This window comes from Phalacrocorax carbo, chromosome 1, assembly GCF_963921805.1.
Source record: "Phalacrocorax carbo chromosome 1, bPhaCar2.1, whole genome shotgun sequence".
Classification (NCBI taxonomy): Eukaryota; Metazoa; Chordata; class Aves; order Suliformes; family Phalacrocoracidae; genus Phalacrocorax; species Phalacrocorax carbo.
Window position 1 is genome coordinate 183,624,433 of NC_087513.1, and position 20,729 is coordinate 183,645,161.

At 51.0% G+C, this 20,729-nt stretch overlaps 1 protein-coding gene across 2 annotated transcripts; it reads left to right on the top strand.

Annotated features, from left to right (window-relative positions):
• Positions 1-773: 773 nt before the first annotated feature.
• PCDH8 (protocadherin 8) lies at positions 774-5,595 on the top strand. 2 transcript variants are annotated; one of them, XM_064440783.1, is made up of 3 exons: positions 774-3,744; positions 3,887-4,097; positions 4,557-5,595. In XM_064440783.1, the coding sequence occupies exons 1-3, from the start codon at positions 979-981 to the stop codon at positions 4,928-4,930; spliced, it is 3,351 nt and encodes a 1,116-aa protein (XP_064296853.1). In that variant the 5' UTR covers positions 774-978; the 3' UTR covers positions 4,931-5,595. The 2 variants fall into 2 exon arrangements, with proteins under 2 accessions (XP_064296853.1, XP_064296854.1); XM_064440784.1 differs by having other exon boundaries at positions 3,890-4,097.
• Positions 5,596-20,729: the final 15,134 nt, after the last annotated feature.

Here is a 20,729-nt window from a genome sequence, read left to right on the forward strand (position 1 = left end):
GATGGTTTCGTTCCCCCCGCTTCGTGCCAGGTTTCAGCCTCATGCTGTTATTTTGTTCTTCTGGAACGAGACTGGTGTTGCTTCCCAGAGAGGCCCTATTAGGACAAAAAGAAAATCCTGTGAATAGGCGTAACAGGGCACCAGGAGGGATAGGTCTTAAATGTATTTTAATATGAGCAGGGCTTTGTGTGTAATTCAGCGCTCATCATCGTTTAGTCAAAGAGTTATGGCAGTGATTGGGAATGAATAGAGGGACATAATGGATACATGTGGCGTTTGCTCATTATATTCAACTTAGCCCAACTCCTCTGTGGAAACTGTTCAACTTTCTCTCCCCTTAGCCTGTCATAGTGAAATAATACAGACATTGGTTCCTCGAATGGGATAGCCTGCCATGCTATTATATTTCTACAGCTAACGAGGGCTTCATAAGCCTTTGATACAGCCTGATCTTTGAAACCTTTCCAAATCTCCTCAAGCTTATGCTAAATCCTATTTGGAACTTTTTTTTTTTCTTTCTTTCTTTTTTTTTTTTTTCCTCGCCTGCTAGTGCCCCAGGCTTAAGAAACCCGGGCGGTGACATGCATACTAAAGCATGCGGGGACACCTCCTGAAAGGCGACTTACGGCGCTGATCACAGGCTCTCACGCGAGTAACACACCACTCCGGGCGCGCAGCTGAATGCCGTCACCCCCCCACCACCCCCCCCCGCACCCCGCTAATCCGCGCCCGCGCACCCACCCGCGCCCGCGCGGCACGGCACGCCACGGCCCGACACGCCGCGACACGACATGCCACGACACGGCACCTGTCCGACCTGCGGCACGACTAACAAACCCCCGCCGCGCCTTTTACTCCGCGCTCCCCGCGCCGGCTCCGCTGCCGCGCCTCCGGAGAGACAGAAAAGACGGGGGAAGGCGGGGGGAGAAAGAAAAAAAGAATGAAATAAAAAGGGAAAAGGGGGATAAAGCCGAAAAAATGGGAATAAACCCAAACCCCGGAGAGTTAAAGAAAACAAAGGCGAGCGCCCCGCGCCCGCACCCCGGCTCCCGCCGGCTGCCGGAGCCGCCCCGGTTCGGGGACCGCCGGGGGGCCGCCCGCGCCCCGCCGCCTCCCATTGGCTCCGCCGCCCGCTCATTTGCATACCGCCGTCTATTAAAGGCCGTGCGGAGCCGTGGAGGGGCGCAGGCGGCGGTGGAGGGTGCGCGGGGCCGCGCGTCGTCACCCCGCGTACCCCGCGTCGTCACCCCGCGTACCCCGCGTCGTCACCCCGGACCGCGCACCGTCACCCCCCGCGGACCGCGCCGTCGGGCTCAGCCCCGCGCAAGTGCCATGAGCCCCCTGCGGCTGCTGGCCGCCGCCTGCCTGCTGGCCCTGTCCCGCTGCAAGACGGTGAGGTACCGCACCGACGAGGAGGGCGAGCCGGGCACGGTGATCGGTACGCTGGCCGATGAGATGCCGGTGAAGGCGCCGGGGGAGATGAGCTTCCGCTTGATGCGGCAGTTCAGCAACAGCTCGCTGGTGCGGGTGCGGGAGGAGGACGGGCAGCTGAGCATCGGCGAAGCGGGGCTGGATCGGGAGCGGCTGTGCGGGCAGGCCCCCCAGTGCATCCTGGCCTTCGACGTGGTGAGCTGCTGGCGGGAGCGCTACCGCCTGGTGCACGTGGAGCTGGAGGTGCGCGACATCAACGACAACGCGCCACGCTTCCCCCGTGCCCAGATGGCACTGGAGGTGTCAGAGAGTGCTGCACCTGGCACACGTCTCCCACTGGAGGTGGCCGTGGACGAGGACGTGGGCTCCAACTCCATCCAGAGCTTCCAGGTCTCCCTCAACAGCCACTTCGGTGTGGAGGCACAGACGCGGGCAGATGGGGCACGCTGCGCTGACTTGGTGCTGCTCCAGGAGCTGGACCGTGAGCGCCAGCCCTCCTACACGCTGGAGCTGGTGGCCAAGGACGGTGGCAGCCCGGCACGCTCAGGCACGGCCACCGTGCATGTCCGTGTCCTCGATGCCAATGACAACAGCCCTGCCTTCGCCCAGAGCTCGGTCACAGTGGAGCTGCCTGAGGACGCACCGCCCGGCTCCCTGCTGCTTGACCTGGACGCTGCTGACCCCGACGAGGGCCCCAACGGTGAGGTGGTCTATGCTTTCGGCAGCCAGGTGCCCCCTGAGGCACGGCGGCTCTTCCGCCTCGACCCGCGCTCAGGCCGTCTCACACTAGAGGCCGCCGTGGACTACGAGCGCACCCGCACCTACGAGCTGGACATACGTGCTCAGGACCGCGGCGCCAGCCCCCACGCCGCCACCTGCACCGTCATCGTGCGCCTTACCGATGTCAATGACAATGCGCCACGCATCAGCATCAGCGCCCTCCGTGGCGCCGCCAGCGCTGCTGGTGTGGCCTACGTCAGCGAGGCGGCGGCCAGCGAGAGCTTTGTGGCCCTCGTCAGTGCCTCAGACCGTGACTCAGGCGCCAACGGGCAGGTGCGCTGCAGCCTCCGCGGCCATGACCACTTCGCCCTGCAGCGCGCCTATGAGGACAGCTACATGATCGTCACCACGGCGGCACTGGACCGTGAGCGCATCCCCGAGTACAACCTCACTGTGGTGGCCGAGGACCTGGGCTCGCCGCCCTTCAAGACCGTCCGCCAGTACACAGTGCGAGTGAGCGATGAGAATGACAATGCACCACTCTTCACCAAGCCCCTCTACGAGGTGGCCGTGCCAGAGAACAACCCCCCAGGTGCCTACATCACCACTGTCGTGGCCCGCGACCCTGATCTTGGCCACAACGGTAAGGTCACCTACCGTCTCCTGGAGACACAGGTCATGGGGGCCCCCATCTCCACCTATGTCTCAGTGGACCCCGCCACTGGGGCCATCTATGCCCTCAGGACGTTCAACTATGAGATCCTCAAGCAGTTAGACCTGAGGATCCAGGCCACTGATGGAGGCTCCCCACAGCTCTCCAGCAGCACCCTTGTCAAAGTGAGGATGGTGGACCAGAACGACAACCCTCCCGTCATCATCCACCCAGTGCTCACCAATGGGACGGTGGAAATCGGCGTGTCCAGCAAGACATCCCGTGACTCCCTGGTGGCCCAGATCAAAGCTCGAGATGCAGATGACGGGGCCAATGCCGAGCTCACCTTTGCCTTCCTCGAAGAGCCCCAGCAGGACCTTTTCACCATCAACCCAAGCACTGGGGACATTGTCCTGAGGGGCGACCTCTCTGAAGAGCTGGGACAGCTGTTCAAGGTCATCCTCACTGTGACAGACAACGGCAGACCCCCCTTGGCCACAACCGCCACAGTCAACTTCCTGGTGACCGCCACTGCTCCATCCAGTATCCAGGAGATAGCCAAGCCCAGCTCCTGGGAAGGAAAGGCTTTGCAGTGGGACATCCCTCTGATCGTGATCATCGTCCTGGCGGGCAGCTGCACCCTCCTCCTGGTGGCTATAATCACCATTGCCACTACCTGCAACAGGCGCAAGAAGGGGAATGAGATCAAAAACAACACTTCCTTGAAGGAGCAGATAGACATCTCCCACCTGGAGAAGGGCCGGCAGGAGGAGGGCAGCCAGAGGGGGAACATGTTTGAGGTACGAACCTTTCCCAGCAAAACCTCTTTCACCAGCCCCGACCCTTCTCCAGCTGCTGAAGAAATCTCTACCGCTGAGAGCGGCAGCGACAGCACTTGCCTCTACGAGGGTCAGAAGAGGCTCAGAGGACCGAGCGGGGAGGTAAGATCTTGACATGAGGAAGAGGATTGGAGGGCGGGGGGGATCTCAGAGCATGTGAATTGCAGATATGCAGTACCGATGTCGATTTACCCATCACTACTTCCCCTTTCACCTCTCCTTTGTTCACCCCACCCCACCCCAGCAGGGTTTCGCTGCCGCTCCGAGCTACAGCAAGGAGCCTGCTCCCCCCGTGGCCATTTGGAAGGGGCACTCGTTCAACACCATCTCTGGCCGAGAGGCGGAGAAGTTCAGTGGCAAAGACAGCGGCAAAGGGGACAGCGATTTTAATGACAGCGACTCGGATATCAGTGGAGATGCCCTGAAGAAAGATCTCATCACGCACATGCAGAATGGTAAGGGCTCAGCCCCTGCTCCCAGCTGGCCCCACTGGACGGACAGACGGACGGGTGGACAGAGGGACCCATCCCCAGGGCAAAGTAATTAGGCAGGGCAGCTGGAGGGGGAAGCCTGATGCTGCGTGACTCAAACTGCCTGTCTCTTCGCAGCAGGCTGCTAGACGCTGGTTCCTCACTGCACTGAGCGCCCAGCACAAATTAGCAGATGCAGGAAGTACTGTATGATTGGGTTTTTTTCCTCCCCAAAAAGCTCACCTTAAAGTTAGGATTATGAGGCTTGTCCCTAGCACAATGACATAACCTTCCCACGCGTTTTTTCATTGTGCTGTAGAGCATCTCTTCATGACTCCCACTGTCGGTGCATTGAATTATCCCGTGACTGATAACTCTGAGGATTATGAATTATGTGGATTTACTCCTGCAGTAACGACAGGTTTCTCCTCTCTCTCCCCTTAGGTCTGTGGGCATGTACAGCCGAGTGTAAGATCCTGGGCCACTCAGACCGCTGCTGGAGCCCCTCCTGCGGCCGAGCCAACCCTCACCCCTCTCCCCATCCTTCAGCACCCCTCTCCACCTTCTGCAAGAGCACGTCCTTGCCCAGGGATCCCCTTCGCAGGGACAACTTTTATCAAGCCCAGCTGCCCAAAACAGTGGGGCTTCAGAGCGTCTACGAGAAAGTGCTGCACAGGGACTTTGACCGGACGATCACGCTGCTCTCCCCGCCGCGGCCCGCAAGGCTCCCTGACCTTCAGGAGATTGGGGTGCCCCTCTACCCAGCCCCCTCGACTAGATACCTGGGCCCCCAGACTGACACAGCTGAGAAAGTGTAGCCCAACACGCTCCCCGCCTGAGTACACATGTCCCTGCGCGCACACGACTAGGTCACTCCCGAGAGCCTTTAAGTTATTGACCAGATCCAGTGTCGTATGTGTAAATATGCAAGATGTGCCTTAAAAATGAAGTTGTTGGGAAAGATTTCCAATCACGTCAGTACTGTTTGATATTTGCAAACAAAAAAAAATTGTTTGTAGTTAATGTAATTTTTATGAAATGTGCAGTATTTAAAATTTTTTTTCATGTTTTCTACATTGGGGGTTTTTTTTTTGCTTTTGGTTCACCCATGGCCTGCCATTTTTTGTAGTGTTTTTAACCTGTACATTGTGTAATGTAATGTTTGTACATAATGAAAATTGGTTATATTTTTATATAATAAAAGCTTAAAAAAATGGGAATTCTTGCCAAAGGAACTGTCTGAAAGACACAATAATAATAATAATTAATCATAATACCCTGAATATGTAGAACCTTGTAAGGGAAATTCCTCTTTCACGATGTAATAATAACCTAAGCAACCCAGTGTACTGAGAAGTTTGCCTTGCCAAATGTGACTTGTATTTCTTGAGTCTGTGGTCAACTTAAATGTTATTTAATTGCCTTTGGTTCCTGTAATCTGTGTCACTGATAAACACTAATAAAGGTTTTGTGATGTGTCGGAGGCATCTGTTCATGGATTTCATGCTTCAGAGTATAAAGGTCTTTACAGGTCAACAAAAGTATTTTGTGCAGAGAAACACAATGGGGAGGAGCACGAACGAGGCTTCTTTTCGTCTCTCCCATCCTCCATCGCTGGCAATACCTCACTATGGGTTTAGCTCTAGAGATTTTAACGACAGGTTGCAGGGTGGGAGGGATGCCTGTGTGACAGAGCTGGCCTTTGCTTTTGCCTATCTGGTTTGAGCTCTTCCAGCCCCAACCTTCGCTGGAGGGAAGGAGTGTAATTTTGGGGAAGTAAATGAAACTACGTCCATCAGCTGAAGTGTTCATGCTGTGCAAATATCTTTGCATCAACGGCTACTCGAGCACTTTGCTTTCTTATCTGGCTAAGATGTTGATTTGAGTCAAGCTGCATAGGTATGTGCTTATATGTTTATGCCTTGTTAAGGCAGCCTTACTAAAGGACAGCAGCTTGCATTTTTGTACGTATATTTATACAGCAAGAGAAAGGATAGGTTTATGTTTCTGCATAAAACAGAGAAAGAATAGATGTTGATTATGTTGAGCTTGTCTGTGCTGCTGTGATGGGTTGACCTTGGCTGGATGTCAGGTGCCCACCAAGCCACTCTATCACTCCCCTCCTCAGCAGGACAGGGTGAGGAGTATATAAGATGGAAGAAACCTCATGGGTCAAGATAAAGGCAGTTTAATACACCAAAGCAAGGGCCATGTGCAGAAGCAAAGGAAAACAAAAGATTTATTCTCTACTTCCCATCAGCACGTGATGTCCAGCCGCTTCCCGGGAAGCAGGGCTTCAGAACATGTAGCAGTTGCTCCAGAAGACAAACCTTTTAATAATGAATGCGCCCCCTCCTCCTCCTTCCTCTTAGCTTTTATTGCTGAGCATACGTCATACGGTATGGAATACCCCTTTGGTCAGTTGGGGTCAGCTGTCCTGGCTGTGTCCTCCCCCAAGACCTTGCTCACCCCCAGCCTACCTGTGAGGGGGGAATGTTGGGGAGACAGCCTTGATGCTGTGCCCACAGTGCTCAGCAGTAGCCAAACCACTGGTGTGTTAGCAACACTTTTCCAGGTACCAATACCAAGCACAGCACTATAAGGGCTGCTGTGGGGAAAATTAACTCCATCTCAGCCAGACCCAATACAGCTACGTATTTTGCTACATATTTCCTAGAAATGACAAAGGCCTGAGAAAAAAAATAAAATGATACAGAGCTTTGAAAATCCCTCCCCTCAAGGTTTCAAGTGAAAAGCAGATCTCAAATCCCTCTGCTGAAATCAGGTACAGAACAGCATTGACCTAAGCATGAGCATTCCTTCCCATGTTCAAAAAAATGTTTATAACAGAGATAACACTTATATTAGAGTTTTAATATTGGATTGAACTTTTCCAAAAGGAAGATCTGCTACTCACTGGGAGTATATAATTCTGCATTTTGTACGAATCAATAATCCAGAAATTAGCACATGACAAAGCTTTTGGTTTTTATTGTGAATTCTTCAATTATGTGTCTAATTAGCACGGTACATATATATAGAAGATGACGCACAAAGAAAATATAAAGCCTTCTTAGACATAAACAAGGCTCTATTAGACTTTGTCTCAAAATCTAAGTAGAAAACAGTATCCCACCTGCATCTCCCTTAACCAACAGAAATTCCCTTTCTCCCCTGACTTCCAGCTTTCTCAAGCCCACATAGCAAGAGTGGCAGAGCCTGGCCAAGCTTTCATGCACACACGGTCTGAGTTTTGACAGGGGCTTCACAAAAGCTGCGTGAAGATTTGTGGTGGGCAGAGAGCTTCAGACTGTACTTGAAGGGAATTGAAATCAGGCTGATGCAGGACTCAACTGGGAAGCAATGTCTGTGATACAGCTTTTATGGTCAGGAAAATAGGTGAGTGTCTCAGGCAATCCATCTAAACCTGGTAGTAAAAATCACGATGCATCTAATGAACTAAGAGGGTCATCTTGGTTAAATTTAGGGCTGAAATTGGGGCTGAAGGGTGGGCGCTGAGAAGGAAGGCTGGGAGCCTCCCTGCCAGCTAATATCAGTGATGCAGAGCAGCAAGCCTGCATGTGAAGTAATTAGTCATAACCCTGAAGGCGGGGAGGGAAAGTCTCTTCGTCAAAAAAGGAGAGCAGTCTTATAAGCTGGTTCTTTGTCATCTGGTTTGAAAACTTGGGATACGTGCTGCAAGACCTTCAGAGCAGGCTCTCCTGGGGGAGGCTGGCTGGAGGTAACCGCAGCCGGAGGTCAGTTCATTGCGTTGGATTGAGGTGCCAAATTCACGCTGTTGCCTGCAACAGAGCCTGTGCACTTCTATGTGTGGGTCGATTCTCATCGCTGCCTAGCCAGGAGGTCGGACCACCCCAGTGCGAGGCAGTCTTGAAATGGGGGGAAAATAAAGTCACCTGTTCCCATTTTCAGAGTGGTTTTCAGCAGCGAGCAGCTACAGTCTCGCTGAGGTCTGGGATCCTACGTGCTGCCAGTAAAATGTGAGATTCATCCACTCAGCATTTAAATCTGAGCCAGCCTCTTGGCAGGGATTCTCTGGTTAGTGGAAAGCTATGGACCTTTTCTGAGAGCTTCTCATCTTGGCTTGGAGACAGGCAATGGGGACAGGTCAAGTGAATCACTGAAGCTCCTGATCTCCCCTTTGCCTGTAAGGGCAAGGGGCAGCAGCCCAAAGTCCTTTAACATTTAGATGTCTAAAATGAGGTGAGGGAAATCCCCAAGGCCCATCAGATGAGGGCACACATCATCCCAAGTGCAGATGAGTGGAGATGGGAGCCCAAGGCTTAGCTCGTGGGCCGCGCCCCTTGAATCAGATGTTTTCTCCGTGAATGTGATTTCTCTGGGTATGTCCTAGTTTTCTTCTTTTATTTTTTGATTAACATAACTGAGATTTTTGCTAACATACTTCAGAAATTAATGCAGACCTATCAATTAATTTCCATTTATTTGCCAAGCATGGTGTGGCATCAGCCCTGTGTCATGTGTGGTGGAAGAGACTCTGCGGGCACACAACCTCTCCGTTTCAGAATGCTGCCACCTTCTGCCTGCCTTTCCCTGGCTCGGGGGGCAGAGGTGAGGTGGGGGAGCAGGGACATGCAACTGGAGGCAGCACTCTTTCACTGAGACAGCATTAATTCCACGGCCCAAAGTGGCTACAGCACCTGGAGGTCACAAAAGCCCTAACACCAAGCTTGAGCCTACTCCTGCAGAAGTCTCTGGTAGTCGCCTACGATGCAGGAAAGCAACCTTGGCTCCCTTCTCAGTCAGTGGAGAGAAATAGACACTTTTAGGGCACAAATCATCTCCTGAAAAAGCCAGCTAAAACAGGTCTGGTGTGTTACACTCAGAAGCTCCCCATCCCTCCCTACAGGCAGCCTGTAATGGTTGTAGATGCTTGCGCTGTGGACGTGCAACATCTAGTGAAATGAATCTCACCCCACGTGCTTTCAAACACTGCCAGGTAGTTCGCTGTTAGCCGTTGCCGTGACGCCATCTGATCTGAGTGTACTGACAGCGTGGCAAAGTTAGGGAGCTGTAACCAAAATCATTTAGATGAAGGTCAAGACACCTAGTAGCATCAGCAGCATCAAGCCAGGCTGCTGGAGACCAGCAGACTCACAACCAGGTGCCAGCATCCAATTTCTTTGACATCAAAGGAGAGGACTAAAACAGCACAAACAGAAGTGGGTAATTCCTACCACCTCTATTCCAGGTGTACCAGCGGAGCCATGAAGATGTAGCTGCAATACCCAGGACACACAAGACTGACACTACAGCAGCACAGCCATGAAACACCTTGTCTCCTGAGGGCCCCAGAGATGTTCTGGCATTGTGGGCTTGCACCTGCCACCCTGGAGACCTCAGGCAGATACCCAGATCTGTTTTAGTTGTTAATAAATTAAATCCCTTTTCCCAAAGTTGAGTCTGTTTTGCCTGCAACAGTAATTGGTAAGTGATATCTCTATCTTGACCCACAAGCTTTTTAAACTGATTTTCTCCCCCTGGCTTGTAAAGGATGGGGAGTGAATGAGCAGGTGGGTGTGGGTCTGGCTGCTGGCCAAGGTCAACCCACCACACACAGCAAGGAAGCAAGATCCCAGAGATGCCTTCTGTGGCACTGTAGCCAAAAAAAAAAAATGAAGTCAAATTCCCACAGAGCTGCTCTTCTCTCCTCTGCCTCTTGAATGCCTTCAAAGCTGTTTCATGTTTAATGATGTGTGATGGAGTCAAACACCACTGTGAGGTGCCTAATTCTGGTTTCTGCAGTGCATGCTCTAGATACAGGACTCCTAGTAAAATGGGGTGGCAGCACTCATGCTTGTAAGTGGATATGGCTGTGACCTCTGGGATGGGGGTTTAATCCTATGATCTCAACATGTGTGAAAGATGCTCAGAAAATGCTGTCTGGATCAGGCCCTGAAGGCACAGAGAGACCAGGGTGGGATTTAGCTGGAGATTCAGACAGATGTGCCTTTTGTGGCGAATGCATAGGTGTCTACATGCAGGGTAGGCATCTACGCTCCTGTGACAGACCACGAGGGCTGGTCAGGGGGGTCTAGAGGGCTGTCTGGTTCATCTCACAGTAGGCACCTGCCTTCACTTAGCAAAAGCGCTCTCTAGTCTCCCATAACTGCATTACCTACCTTGTGATTATATATATTACAGCAGATTAAGTACCTGCCTTACACATAGACACACACGTTGTGGATTCAGGTGGGTGTGCTGTCACCAACGAGAGTAGTCCACCCTTCTCTCCATCTCCAGCTTCACATTCCTATGACTTTTGCCACCAGCACTCAGAAGAGTCATCTGCTCGTGGGCAGATGTAAAAAGCACCAAAACTTGGTAGAGTTCTGCAGGTTTAGCTCAACCAGGGGTCAGGTGAATGTCAGATGTTGTCACGGAGGAGGCAAAGAGGGAGGAGGCCCCCAGGGCTTGGGAAGAAGACAAGGACTGTGCCTTTGGGCAGCAGCCAAGAAGTAGGTCAGTCTATATGTAACGTAAAACCTCTGGAGGCTTCTAGGTGATTTCATAGTGCCTTTTGGATAATTTGAAGGCTTGGCATCGCTAGTAATAATGCCTGCTCTCTCCTCAAATGTCACCTAAGCCCAAATTTAGGCTGAAGAACATGGACTAGTAACTGGGAAGAAGTAATTGTTACTTCCTACCATATATGCCAAGGTCTTCAAGCCTCCCCTATTTAAGAGGATGCTTCGGAGAAGCTCCCTGGAGTTGGTTTCCCCCCCCCCCTTAAGCAGTGATAAGGGCCCCTTTGCTTGCCCGGCCTCCCCGATGGATACACAAAACTGGTTTCATACTCATGCCCACGATGCCCATGGCAGTGGGATCCCCACCACTCTCAGGGCTCCTGGGGCACGTTGCTCAACCAACATTAATCATACTGGGAGGGTTCGCAGGGAGGGATGCCTACAGGAGGGGGACTGGCTTCGGTGTGTTCCCTCCATACCACGGTGCCTGGGGAAGGTTAAAATCCAGGGAGCTGAACTGGAAAGGGAGCAGATGGCCACCAAGCTGAGCAAAACAGTGACTTAGCCTGGATGTGAGAAGCCAGTGGGTTCATTCAGTTGGTAATTATTAATTATTTTTGAGTGGGCATTAGCATCCTCAGGGTCACAAGCATAAGCACCCATTTTAGCCTGCAAGCAGGCAAACCCCACTTGTCTGTCAGCTCCTGCTGCAGTGGGCAGCCAGCTGCTGTGCTCTGTTGATACTTTTCGAGTAAGGAGGACCTACCGGCCCTGTATGTAAGGTAGGGAAACAACCCTGTGTGGTGCTATAGTCGCATGCTGTTTAAGGATGCGGATGGTTTTGTGATAACTCCATCTTTCAGATTTGAAGGCAGGCCTTTGTTCCAAGCCCAGTTGTGCTCCATTGCCTTAACCTACACGGGGTGAATGTGCTGGAGGCCAGAGGTGGGCGCCTCCTCCTACCTGTTCTCCCCTCCCAGGTGACTACTTCAGATCCCAACACAATGTCCACTTTCCAGCTACCTCCACCCGTGAAACAACTGACTCACAGTTTACAGGTGCTTCTTAAATCAAGGTATTGGGCCTCAGCAATAAGGTTCTATGGCCACGTTTGCCCTCTGGGTTATCTGAGTGCCATGAGATTTGGAAATTTCTGTCCTGGCATGAGCACACAGGTGGCTGCAAGAGCTCCCAGTTCCCATCATGGCAAAGCCAATTCTAGGCTTTCTTCTGGATCAAAAGTGGACACGTAGTGGGAACGGCCCTTGTGCCCACCACAGCTAGATGGGCACTAACACCTTCGCAGCTTCCCAGGGTCTCAAGGTGTACGGCCCAATGCTGGGTGCAAGAAATTACATTTGTCCCTGCAGCTCTCTGCCAGGCAGCCCCAGCCCATCTTTGGAGCCCAGCTCCTGGCACCCTTCGCCCACCTGCCTGCTAGCTGTAGCCTTCTGCCAGGGTGATGAGCCCTCGCCCTGCCTGGGTCAGCTGCTCTGTAGATGGTCGCTGTAACCCTGGCCATGTGTTCCATCCCCTCAGGATGAGGCAGCTCACCAAAGAACACAGAACAGCCCAAAGGACCCTGCAGACAAGACTTCCCTTTCCCCACAGGCTCATACTTTGTGTAGAAATACTCTTTATGGTTGAAGCAAAATAGCTCAGGGATAACTTGGATTTGCTCCTGCAGGAAGAGGGGAGTTTTGCAGGCAGTCAGCAGAGGCCATGATGATGGACAACTTTGTAAAACTCCATCAGAGGGACAGAGAGAAACAAAGAGAAGAAGAAAAGGCAACAGCTTCCTCCCTTCACCTGGAAAACTCTTCTCCTTCCCACTCACAGTGAGAGGAAGACAAAAAAACAAGGAGTTTGGGGAGACAGGAGAGAGGGACCCACATGACATGGGACTAAGCTGTCTACAGCAATGTCAAACACACAATGGTTTGGGAGGACAATCCCTAGTAAAATAACCCGTTTCATTATGCACAGAGGATCCTCAGCTTAATTCATCCTCTCTTTTCATTCAAAACATGTCCACTGGATTTGGAAGAAATTCAAGAATCTTGACCTTCCAAAATTCCTACGGCAGACAGTGAGATCAGGTTCTGCGTGGACAACTAGCTAGAGAATAGCATGAAGAGGCACCTCCTCAGATCAAGATCTTAAAATTGCCTTTGCCTACAAATTTGCTACCTCCTGAATCTCAGCATGTGGGACAACGGTGCATTTGGCCTGTGACCCCTGAGTGGGGGCATCCCACTCCCAGCTCTTTGCTGCAGCTCCCAGAAAATATTTCACCAAAGTCTTCTCCCTCCCAGAAGCTCAATTTCACTGCTGTACCAAAGGTGTTCTTCCTCCCTCCCTTGGGGGTTAGGCCACTTCAGAAGTGGGATTCAGCCAGGGCTGGCAGCCTGCTGTGATCTTTGCCTGTTTGAGTAATGCGCAGTAACAAGAGATCTGAGATACTCCTGAAAATGCAGCTTGGCAGGATGTTAATTAAAACAGAGTAATGCTACCTCTACCTTTTGCAGGAACGTAGCTCAGAGCACTTTATGAACACCCAGGAGGTAAAGGAACATGTTCTAGGCCACACAACACACCTGTGAGAGAGCTGGGGGTAAATCCAAGTGGGTTTTTTTTTACATATCAACGTACAACCTGGCATATACAACAAATCCAGGACAAGACCAGCTGGATGCACCAGAGACTGGTGGCATGAGAAGTGTTGTGGCAGAAAATGGCTTCCAATCACTTCACCTGAAGAGCATCTTGCCTCCATCCTCTAGCAGCAAACTACCTCTGCCTTTGTAAGGGTCCCCGCGGTCCCTCGTTCCCTTGCCAGATGATGGCAAAGAGATTCAGTCTGTTGCTTCCAAACTCACAGCTCCTTCAGGCCCCAGCATGGCTGGGGTTCCTCTTCGATTTACCTCCTTGACATGACCTGGGTTTTCTTCGCTTTTATTTATTTTTATTTAACTGAGTAAACTGATTATCCATGTAACAACTTTAATCAATTATCTGTGGCAAAGAACTTCCCTGCAACTTAATTAGCAAAGTTCTTCCCTGACCTAGCAATATCTGATTGCATCATATAAGAGCTTAACTTTGAAATGGCAACACAGTTCATTAAAAATAACTAATAGCTGCAGGGTTTAAAGATGTAAATGTTCATTTTCTTAATGAGAAAAAAAAGGGCATGCAGACTCTACCTGTCTATATTCATTATACTGTGTCCACATGGGATGACTCACATTTGCAAAACTCAAGTTTAATTAACATGCTTATTTTTACAATGATATTTCTCATTATAATAAAGTAAATGTTTAAACAGCCGGTGCAAACATTTTGATCCAAGACAAAAATGCTTGCACAGTGCTAGTTTAAGCATTTAATTTATTATAATCCTTTCCATAACAAATGCCTTAGAAGTTGATTTTTTCGCTGTGAAAGGCTATTAGTATTATTTCCTCTGGTAATGTTTAATCCAAGACAATCAAAAATGTAAGGCGTGAACAAAATTGGACTGGAAGCAATGATGATAAATGAGATAGTGAAGGAATCTGCCTCTGCCGGTAGCTGCACCGGAGCCTGCAGCTGGTGCCAGCTCTGCGACGAAGCTGCACCCTGGCAGACCGCCCTGTCGTCAGGAGCTCATACACAAATTAATCAAAGCACATCAACTAATTCAAAGCACATTTGGTCCCCAAGAGCGCTTACCCCAACCCCGTCCATCGCCCCCAGCATACCCGGGGCTGAGGGTTCTTTCTGAAGGGCTCCTTCCAGCTGGCGTTTGCTGCCTTTTAAACAAACTCTCCAGCATTTCCCAGCTGGGGAAAGGGGATGGTTGTGGTTCCTGACGCGGGGGACAAAGCCTCCGCGAACCCCTGTATCCCCCGGCTCCTGCCGCTGGCTCCAGCCGGGGCTGCCGCTAGATGGGGGTGCGGGTCCAGCCGTCCTTGCCTGCAGGGGTCATGGCAGGACCCCAAACTGGGGCTGGGGGCAGCGCGGGGGGTTTGGGAAACATCAGTAATAAGTGGAAGCAATGGATTCAGGAGATTCCAGCATCCCCCACCGTGAAAGCAGAGCAGGAGAGGGTTATGCTAAAATCATATTGTCTTGCAAGATTTAGATGCTCCTCATTTTCATGGGGTTTCCAGCCTGGGCATTGGTGCAGAATAGGAGGCTCAGCCATGAAATTGGCAGCCGCTTTACACCCACTACAACAAGGTTCAGCTGCTAATTTCCAAAAAGCCTCTGCCCCAGCTCCTGCATGGCTGGGGTCCTGGGGGCAGCTGGGGCAGGGAGGGTGTCCTTCCCCACCTGGTATGAATTCACCAAAAGCTATATTATTCCCCAAAAGAATGCCAGCTGAGTGGGCTCCGTCGTCTCCCACCCAGGGCCAGGACTGGGATGTGAGGTCCTGTGAGAGGCTGGGAGAGCAGGACATGGCAGGGCAGGCCAGGGGCTCCCCAGGGTCACAGGGAGGGCAGGAAGGGATGTTCAGCCTGGTTGGGAGCTGGGATCCAGCCTCCATATGACTTTCCCCAGGTTTGTGTCCCCAGAAGACCTCTCCCACACCTCCTTGGGGCAAATTTCCACCTTTGAGCTGGAACAGTGTCTGCAGAAAGAAATGGGCCAGGAGGCAAATTACTCTCAAAGTGGTCCAAGAGGAAAAGTCTTGCAAGGGGTAAAGCCCAGGCAGGGTCGTGCAATCAGGTGAAAAATCCCCATGTGTTCAAACCCCCCCGAGCAGCTAGAAAAGCACTGAGGCAATGACCCACCCGGGCTGGGGGCAGGCACGCAAGGACCCACTGTCGGTCCCCGGCCACTGGCAATCCCTGCCACCACCTCACCCTTGTTTCCAGAAAAGCTCCCATCCTGGATCTGTGGCCTGGAATCAATGGCAAATAACCATAGCTGTACAGGATATTTTGGTCATGCTGAAAAGTTAGTCTGCAAGTCACTCCAGTTTAGTACATAATTCAAAAGTATATAATTTGAATTAATAAATAAAGCCCTTTAGGGCATCTCATTACACTGTGAAGAGCATTAGCAAAACACAAGCTGTCAATCACTTTAGCCAGTTGACAAGCTAGAAACCAGCCGATGGTCCAGGCTGAGCCAAATCAGCAAAGGAGAAGAGAAATCTCTCCTGGATTTACCTCGGACAAATGACCGTGACAGTGATTTTTTTAAAGAAACGGGCATTCAAACATTCATGGACAAATTACCAAGTCTCCCCAAACCACTGAATTAAATTCAGGGGTTGCTCATGGTCTGACAAATGTCCTGCCAGAAGGCACCCATTTATATTTCATTGCTTGTTGCTTGACAAACCGCTGCGTTCACAAAAAGTCAGTGGATTAATGAACTGATCTGACTGCTTAACTAATTGCGAAAAGCCAAAAAGTGATTTGAGTAGTACGATGGTCATTACAAAAATATCCACTGACTTTGGAAAATTGAGGGCACAACATTTTTACCTCGGAGGGCAGCTTTATGTAGGCCACAAAGCGCCTTGGGTATTTCTTAGAGTCCTCAAGTTTATTCATGTATTATTTCCTCAGATATGCAGTATATTTTTCCAGCAGGCAAGAAACTGGGGCTTCTGTGTACGAGTTTCATCTGCTCAAAACGTGAAAAAATAGCGATCCCCTTAGCACATTCTGCTACAGTAGAAGCAAAGTGTAAAAGAAAAATTCCAAATATGTAGATTTAAAAATAAAAACACAGAACTCTTTCCTCCTTAAAAGGGATTCAAAGCAAAAAAATCCTGGGCTACAGATAGGTCTAGACTTTAATTGCCAAGTTGCCTAAGAAGAATTGTTGGCCTGAGGTCATTTTAATCAGGTTGCATGTCAGCTTGCAAAATCTCCAAATTAGCTTACAGCTCCGGGAGAGAAAGATGTTTTTCTTTCCTGAAGAACGCAAACAGATTGTTGTGACATGTTCTCAGTCATCATGACAGATCAGATCCCTGCTTTGAGCTGCGAGCCGGGAAAGAAGTCAGCCGCTTCTCCAGCTCCTTCAGAGATTTGGGCATCTCCCAATTTGTCAGAGCTGGGGATGGAGTTTATAGAAATCCTTCTGAAACTGAGGTTTATATGCAAAGACTCTGATAAAAGAGATTGACCTTAATTGGGAAGCAAGTTTCTTTCACATTTTTTAACAACCTCCAGGCCTTCCTAGCAGTCTGATGAAAGGGAAGTTGTGAAAAGAAACAATCTGTATTTATGCAGCAGGAACTATCATATCCTGAGCTGCGCAGAGAATGACAAGGAACCGACTCATCCTTTTTAAAAAAGGATTAATTTGCCATTTTCTTCCCAAGTTTGTAAAAAGTAAGGCTGTGGGTGGATTCTGAAACAGGCTGAGCACTTTAGTTAGGTTTACGGCAGGCTCCGAGCTGTGTGATACTCTGCAGGTTGCTGTGGGGCGGCTGACCTGGGATGGGTGTCCCTCCCAGGGTGTCCTCAGCCTGTGTCCGGCCCAGTCCCTTGGCCCTAGCACATTTGGGTGCTTTTTTCTTTTTACTTCTCCATGTTTGGTTTTCCATCTGCATCAGTAAATGGCTCCAACAGGATCACAGGGGGAAGGGGAAGCAGGGGGACAAGAGCTGGGGTGGTGACTTGGTTTCATCTTGAGGGACTACCAGAGGGAGATGCAAGTGCAAATTCATGGCAACTGGCTGATAGTGGGATGCATCTCACCTACCTGGTGTCCCCCAAAGGTCTGCGTCTGAGCTAGTAACCAGCAGTGTCTCATTCACAGGAAGAGGGAGAGAAATAGATGTCTCCAAATGGCGACTCCTCTGACTTCTAGCTGCTGCCTCTTTCTCTCAACTAGTTCAGGCACCTTATTTAGGGATAATGAATCTATCTGTCCCTGGTAGTGGCCAAGGGCTCAGTATTGCCTGCAGATGGGAAAGGACAGAGGCAGAAGAAGGAGTCCCCACCTGAGACCCTGGCATGCTGCAAATGTAGGCACGTGCCTGGGCAGAGACGGACCTGGGACCGCTTTGCCAAAACAGAAGAGGATGTGCAGCAGGTGCTCATGCGTTCACCACAACGGAGCCATCCTGAGTGGCTGACATAAGACCCCAGGCATTTAAAATTGGATGGGACAAGACAGTGGGGGGATATCTCTGTTGGGACAACTGCTGGTATCAGGAGATGACACTGTATTTCCCCATCCCCGCTTTTTCCTTCTGTGATTCTGCAAGCCAAGAGAAGTCACAACCGTACATCTCTGGGTAGAAGCTGCCAGTTTCTTTCTCCCAAAGGCCTCCACACTGACAGCAGAAAAATCTTCATCTTCCCTGTTCTGTGAGTTTGAAGTCTTTTTTTTTGTTCCCTGGCTCCCTGCCATTAGCCCTGATGGGACCCAGGGCAAAGCAGCAGTGCCATGCAACCCAGATGTCAGCAAACTGTTAATCCCAAGGGACAGACCCCTGGGGGGAGATTCCTGCTGCAACTTCTCCAATTAGACGGCTTACCTCCTGCCTTGCCTCTGCTTTAGCCATTTTGGACCTAACATATTTTATTGTTCAGCCTCCTAGTTAAACGGCTGGGAAGCTCTGGGTGTAAGCATGCAGAGATTCCTGGTTCAATAATAGAGCCTGGCACGTTGGCTTTACTCCGTTTTGCTAATAAAGCTGCAAAACAAAGCTGTTGACTCTTCTTTCATCAGCATCAGCCCCATGAGGCTCTCCCACGTCTCGCCTGGTGACTAGAGCAGAGGGCTTGGGAACACAGGTCTGGAGTTCAGCCTTTAATGAGCCGCCCGTTCAGCATGTTTCACTCGGGGCTTTTGACCTCTTTGCACCTCAGCCAACTCAGCTGTAAAACTGGCTGAAGGGTGGAGCCCGTGGAAACCAGCTACCATGCCCCATTTGAGCCTTGAGCCTGGGTTTCATGGGTAAACACGAAATAAAAATCAACAGCAATTTGAATCTGTCGGTGACCCAGCTCAAATGCCACAAAGACGTCAGGCCTTGCCAGTATAAACAGCATCAGTCTCTGGGGTACCCCGTTACAATGTCAGAGCAAATCTAAGTAGTGCCCCTGTGATTTGTGCTGCAGTGAAAAAAGAAAAGAAAAAAAAAATGAAAAGAAAAGGTGCTGCAGACACGAGCACAAAGGCAACATGGTGCCAGCACTGGTACCTGGCTGCATCGGCACCTGCAACACCGAGCAGTGCTGGTGAAACCTGGGTGGCACACTCCCATCCAGGTGGGGATGCGGTCCCCCAGCCGGGGCAGCAGGGTGCCCATTACTCTCTACATCTCTGAGCTGCAAGACAGCCCACAGCCCACCCCTTCTCCAGGAAGGCTCCTTATGCTGAAACCAACATGAACCGTGCCAAGGACAAGAAAGCCCTAGTGCTCTCTCACACCAAGTCCAAACATTTCCAACCTGTCCCACAGCCAGGGTGGCTGCAGCTGCTGGCACCTCTGTTAGCACTCTCTGCTTAGTGTAACAGAAGGCGACGAAAGGAGGAGCTCGCGACTGGTGCAGCTTGTTTGCTGTGTAACACTTTCTAGGTACAACAGCGATGGGGAAGAGAAGTCCTGCCTCAGCACTATGACCCTGCCCAACACACACAAGTGTCTGCTCACGTGAACCACAGTGGTTTCTCTCAAAGTTGAGAACAACCAAGGGCTTTTTCCCTTTTAAATGGAAGGCCGCAGGTCAGACTAGGAGGTGGCATAGAGGAGCCAGAGCTGCCAAGCTGGCACTTCATGGCGGGGGCAGTGAAGAAGGGAGAGGCACCACTCCCTTGGGATTTCAGCAGTGTGGGGTCAGCCTCGCACATGCTGTTCGTCTCGGCAGGCTTATTAAAAGGGAGCAAGAAACCGTTTTCTGGCAGAGCAAAAGCACCTGGAATCCAGTCAATCCAGCCTTGTGTCAGGGCCATTCACTCCCACACCTTCTCTGCACCTCCTCATACAGTCCTCCACTGTGCAGCCATGTGGAGATGAGACTCCTGTACAAGAAAGCACTTCCTTGGGCATCAGCAAGAATCCCAGATGTACTTCCCTGAATATCTCAGCATTATCCACCTTGCACCATGCAGCTATACCCAGCTGAGCACAGGCTTGAAAGGGCTGAGGTTGAGAACCGTCTTGTAAAGCCTTCTCCATACCTGGTACCTACCATTTATAACCCCAGCTGCCCTACAAAGTGCCCTTTAGTGACCGGTGACCTGTAGGTGTGGAAAAGAGGTTGGCATGAGGCATCTTCTGGAGTTGGGAAGGTGGGTATTAGCACCACGTTTCCACCATACAACTTGCTGGCATTGGTGTGGGTGGCTGGGTGTGAGCCCAGGCCTTCAGCGTACAACAGAGATCTCTGTTCTGGTATAAGGATCCTTTCGCTGAGGATTTTCCATCCCTTGAGGAAAATATGCTAACAGGCTTTAAATAATTAAACAAATCACATTGCAGGCAAACCCAAGATGGTCTTTAAAATGCATTATCCTCAGAAGGTGAGAGAAATGCTCAGTGCTTTAAGCCTTCCTCCGACCTCTGCACACATTAATTCATCACACGAGGGACCACCCGGCTGCATCTCGACCACAGAGCAAAGGCTATGCCAGTCACCTCTGCCTTTAAAACCAGTATTGCCACAGCTGGGGGCCAGGTTTCTTCAGCGCCAACAAGTGCAGGCTGTGGAGGAACAAAGCTCTTTTCATTAGGCCAGATTTGCACGGAGGACATCGCTCCACAGAGCCACTTGCTGGTCCCGGCCGGGAAGGGCACCCTTCCCTCAGGGCAACAGGATGCTCTGGGGCAGCTGCAGCCACCTCCTTGCAGAAGTGGGGAGCCATGTGTGGTCACGACCAAGGACAAGTTTGGCTTTCTGTGGGCAAAGGCAAGGAAATCAGCTACCTTGAGCATCTCCTTGGGGCCACCGAGGCCACATATGGTGGAGACCTTCAAAGAGAGTAAGACAGAGCAGCTGCAAGGCAGTTCTCTCCCCCTAGCATAATACTGCAGAACCTCTATCTAGCTCTCTGCAAGATAACTCTTCTCACAGGACCCCATGGTCCAACTGGTGGGCAGAGGCCACTGTCACCCCTCTCCAATTAGTCTGGTTTCCTGCAGTGGTGT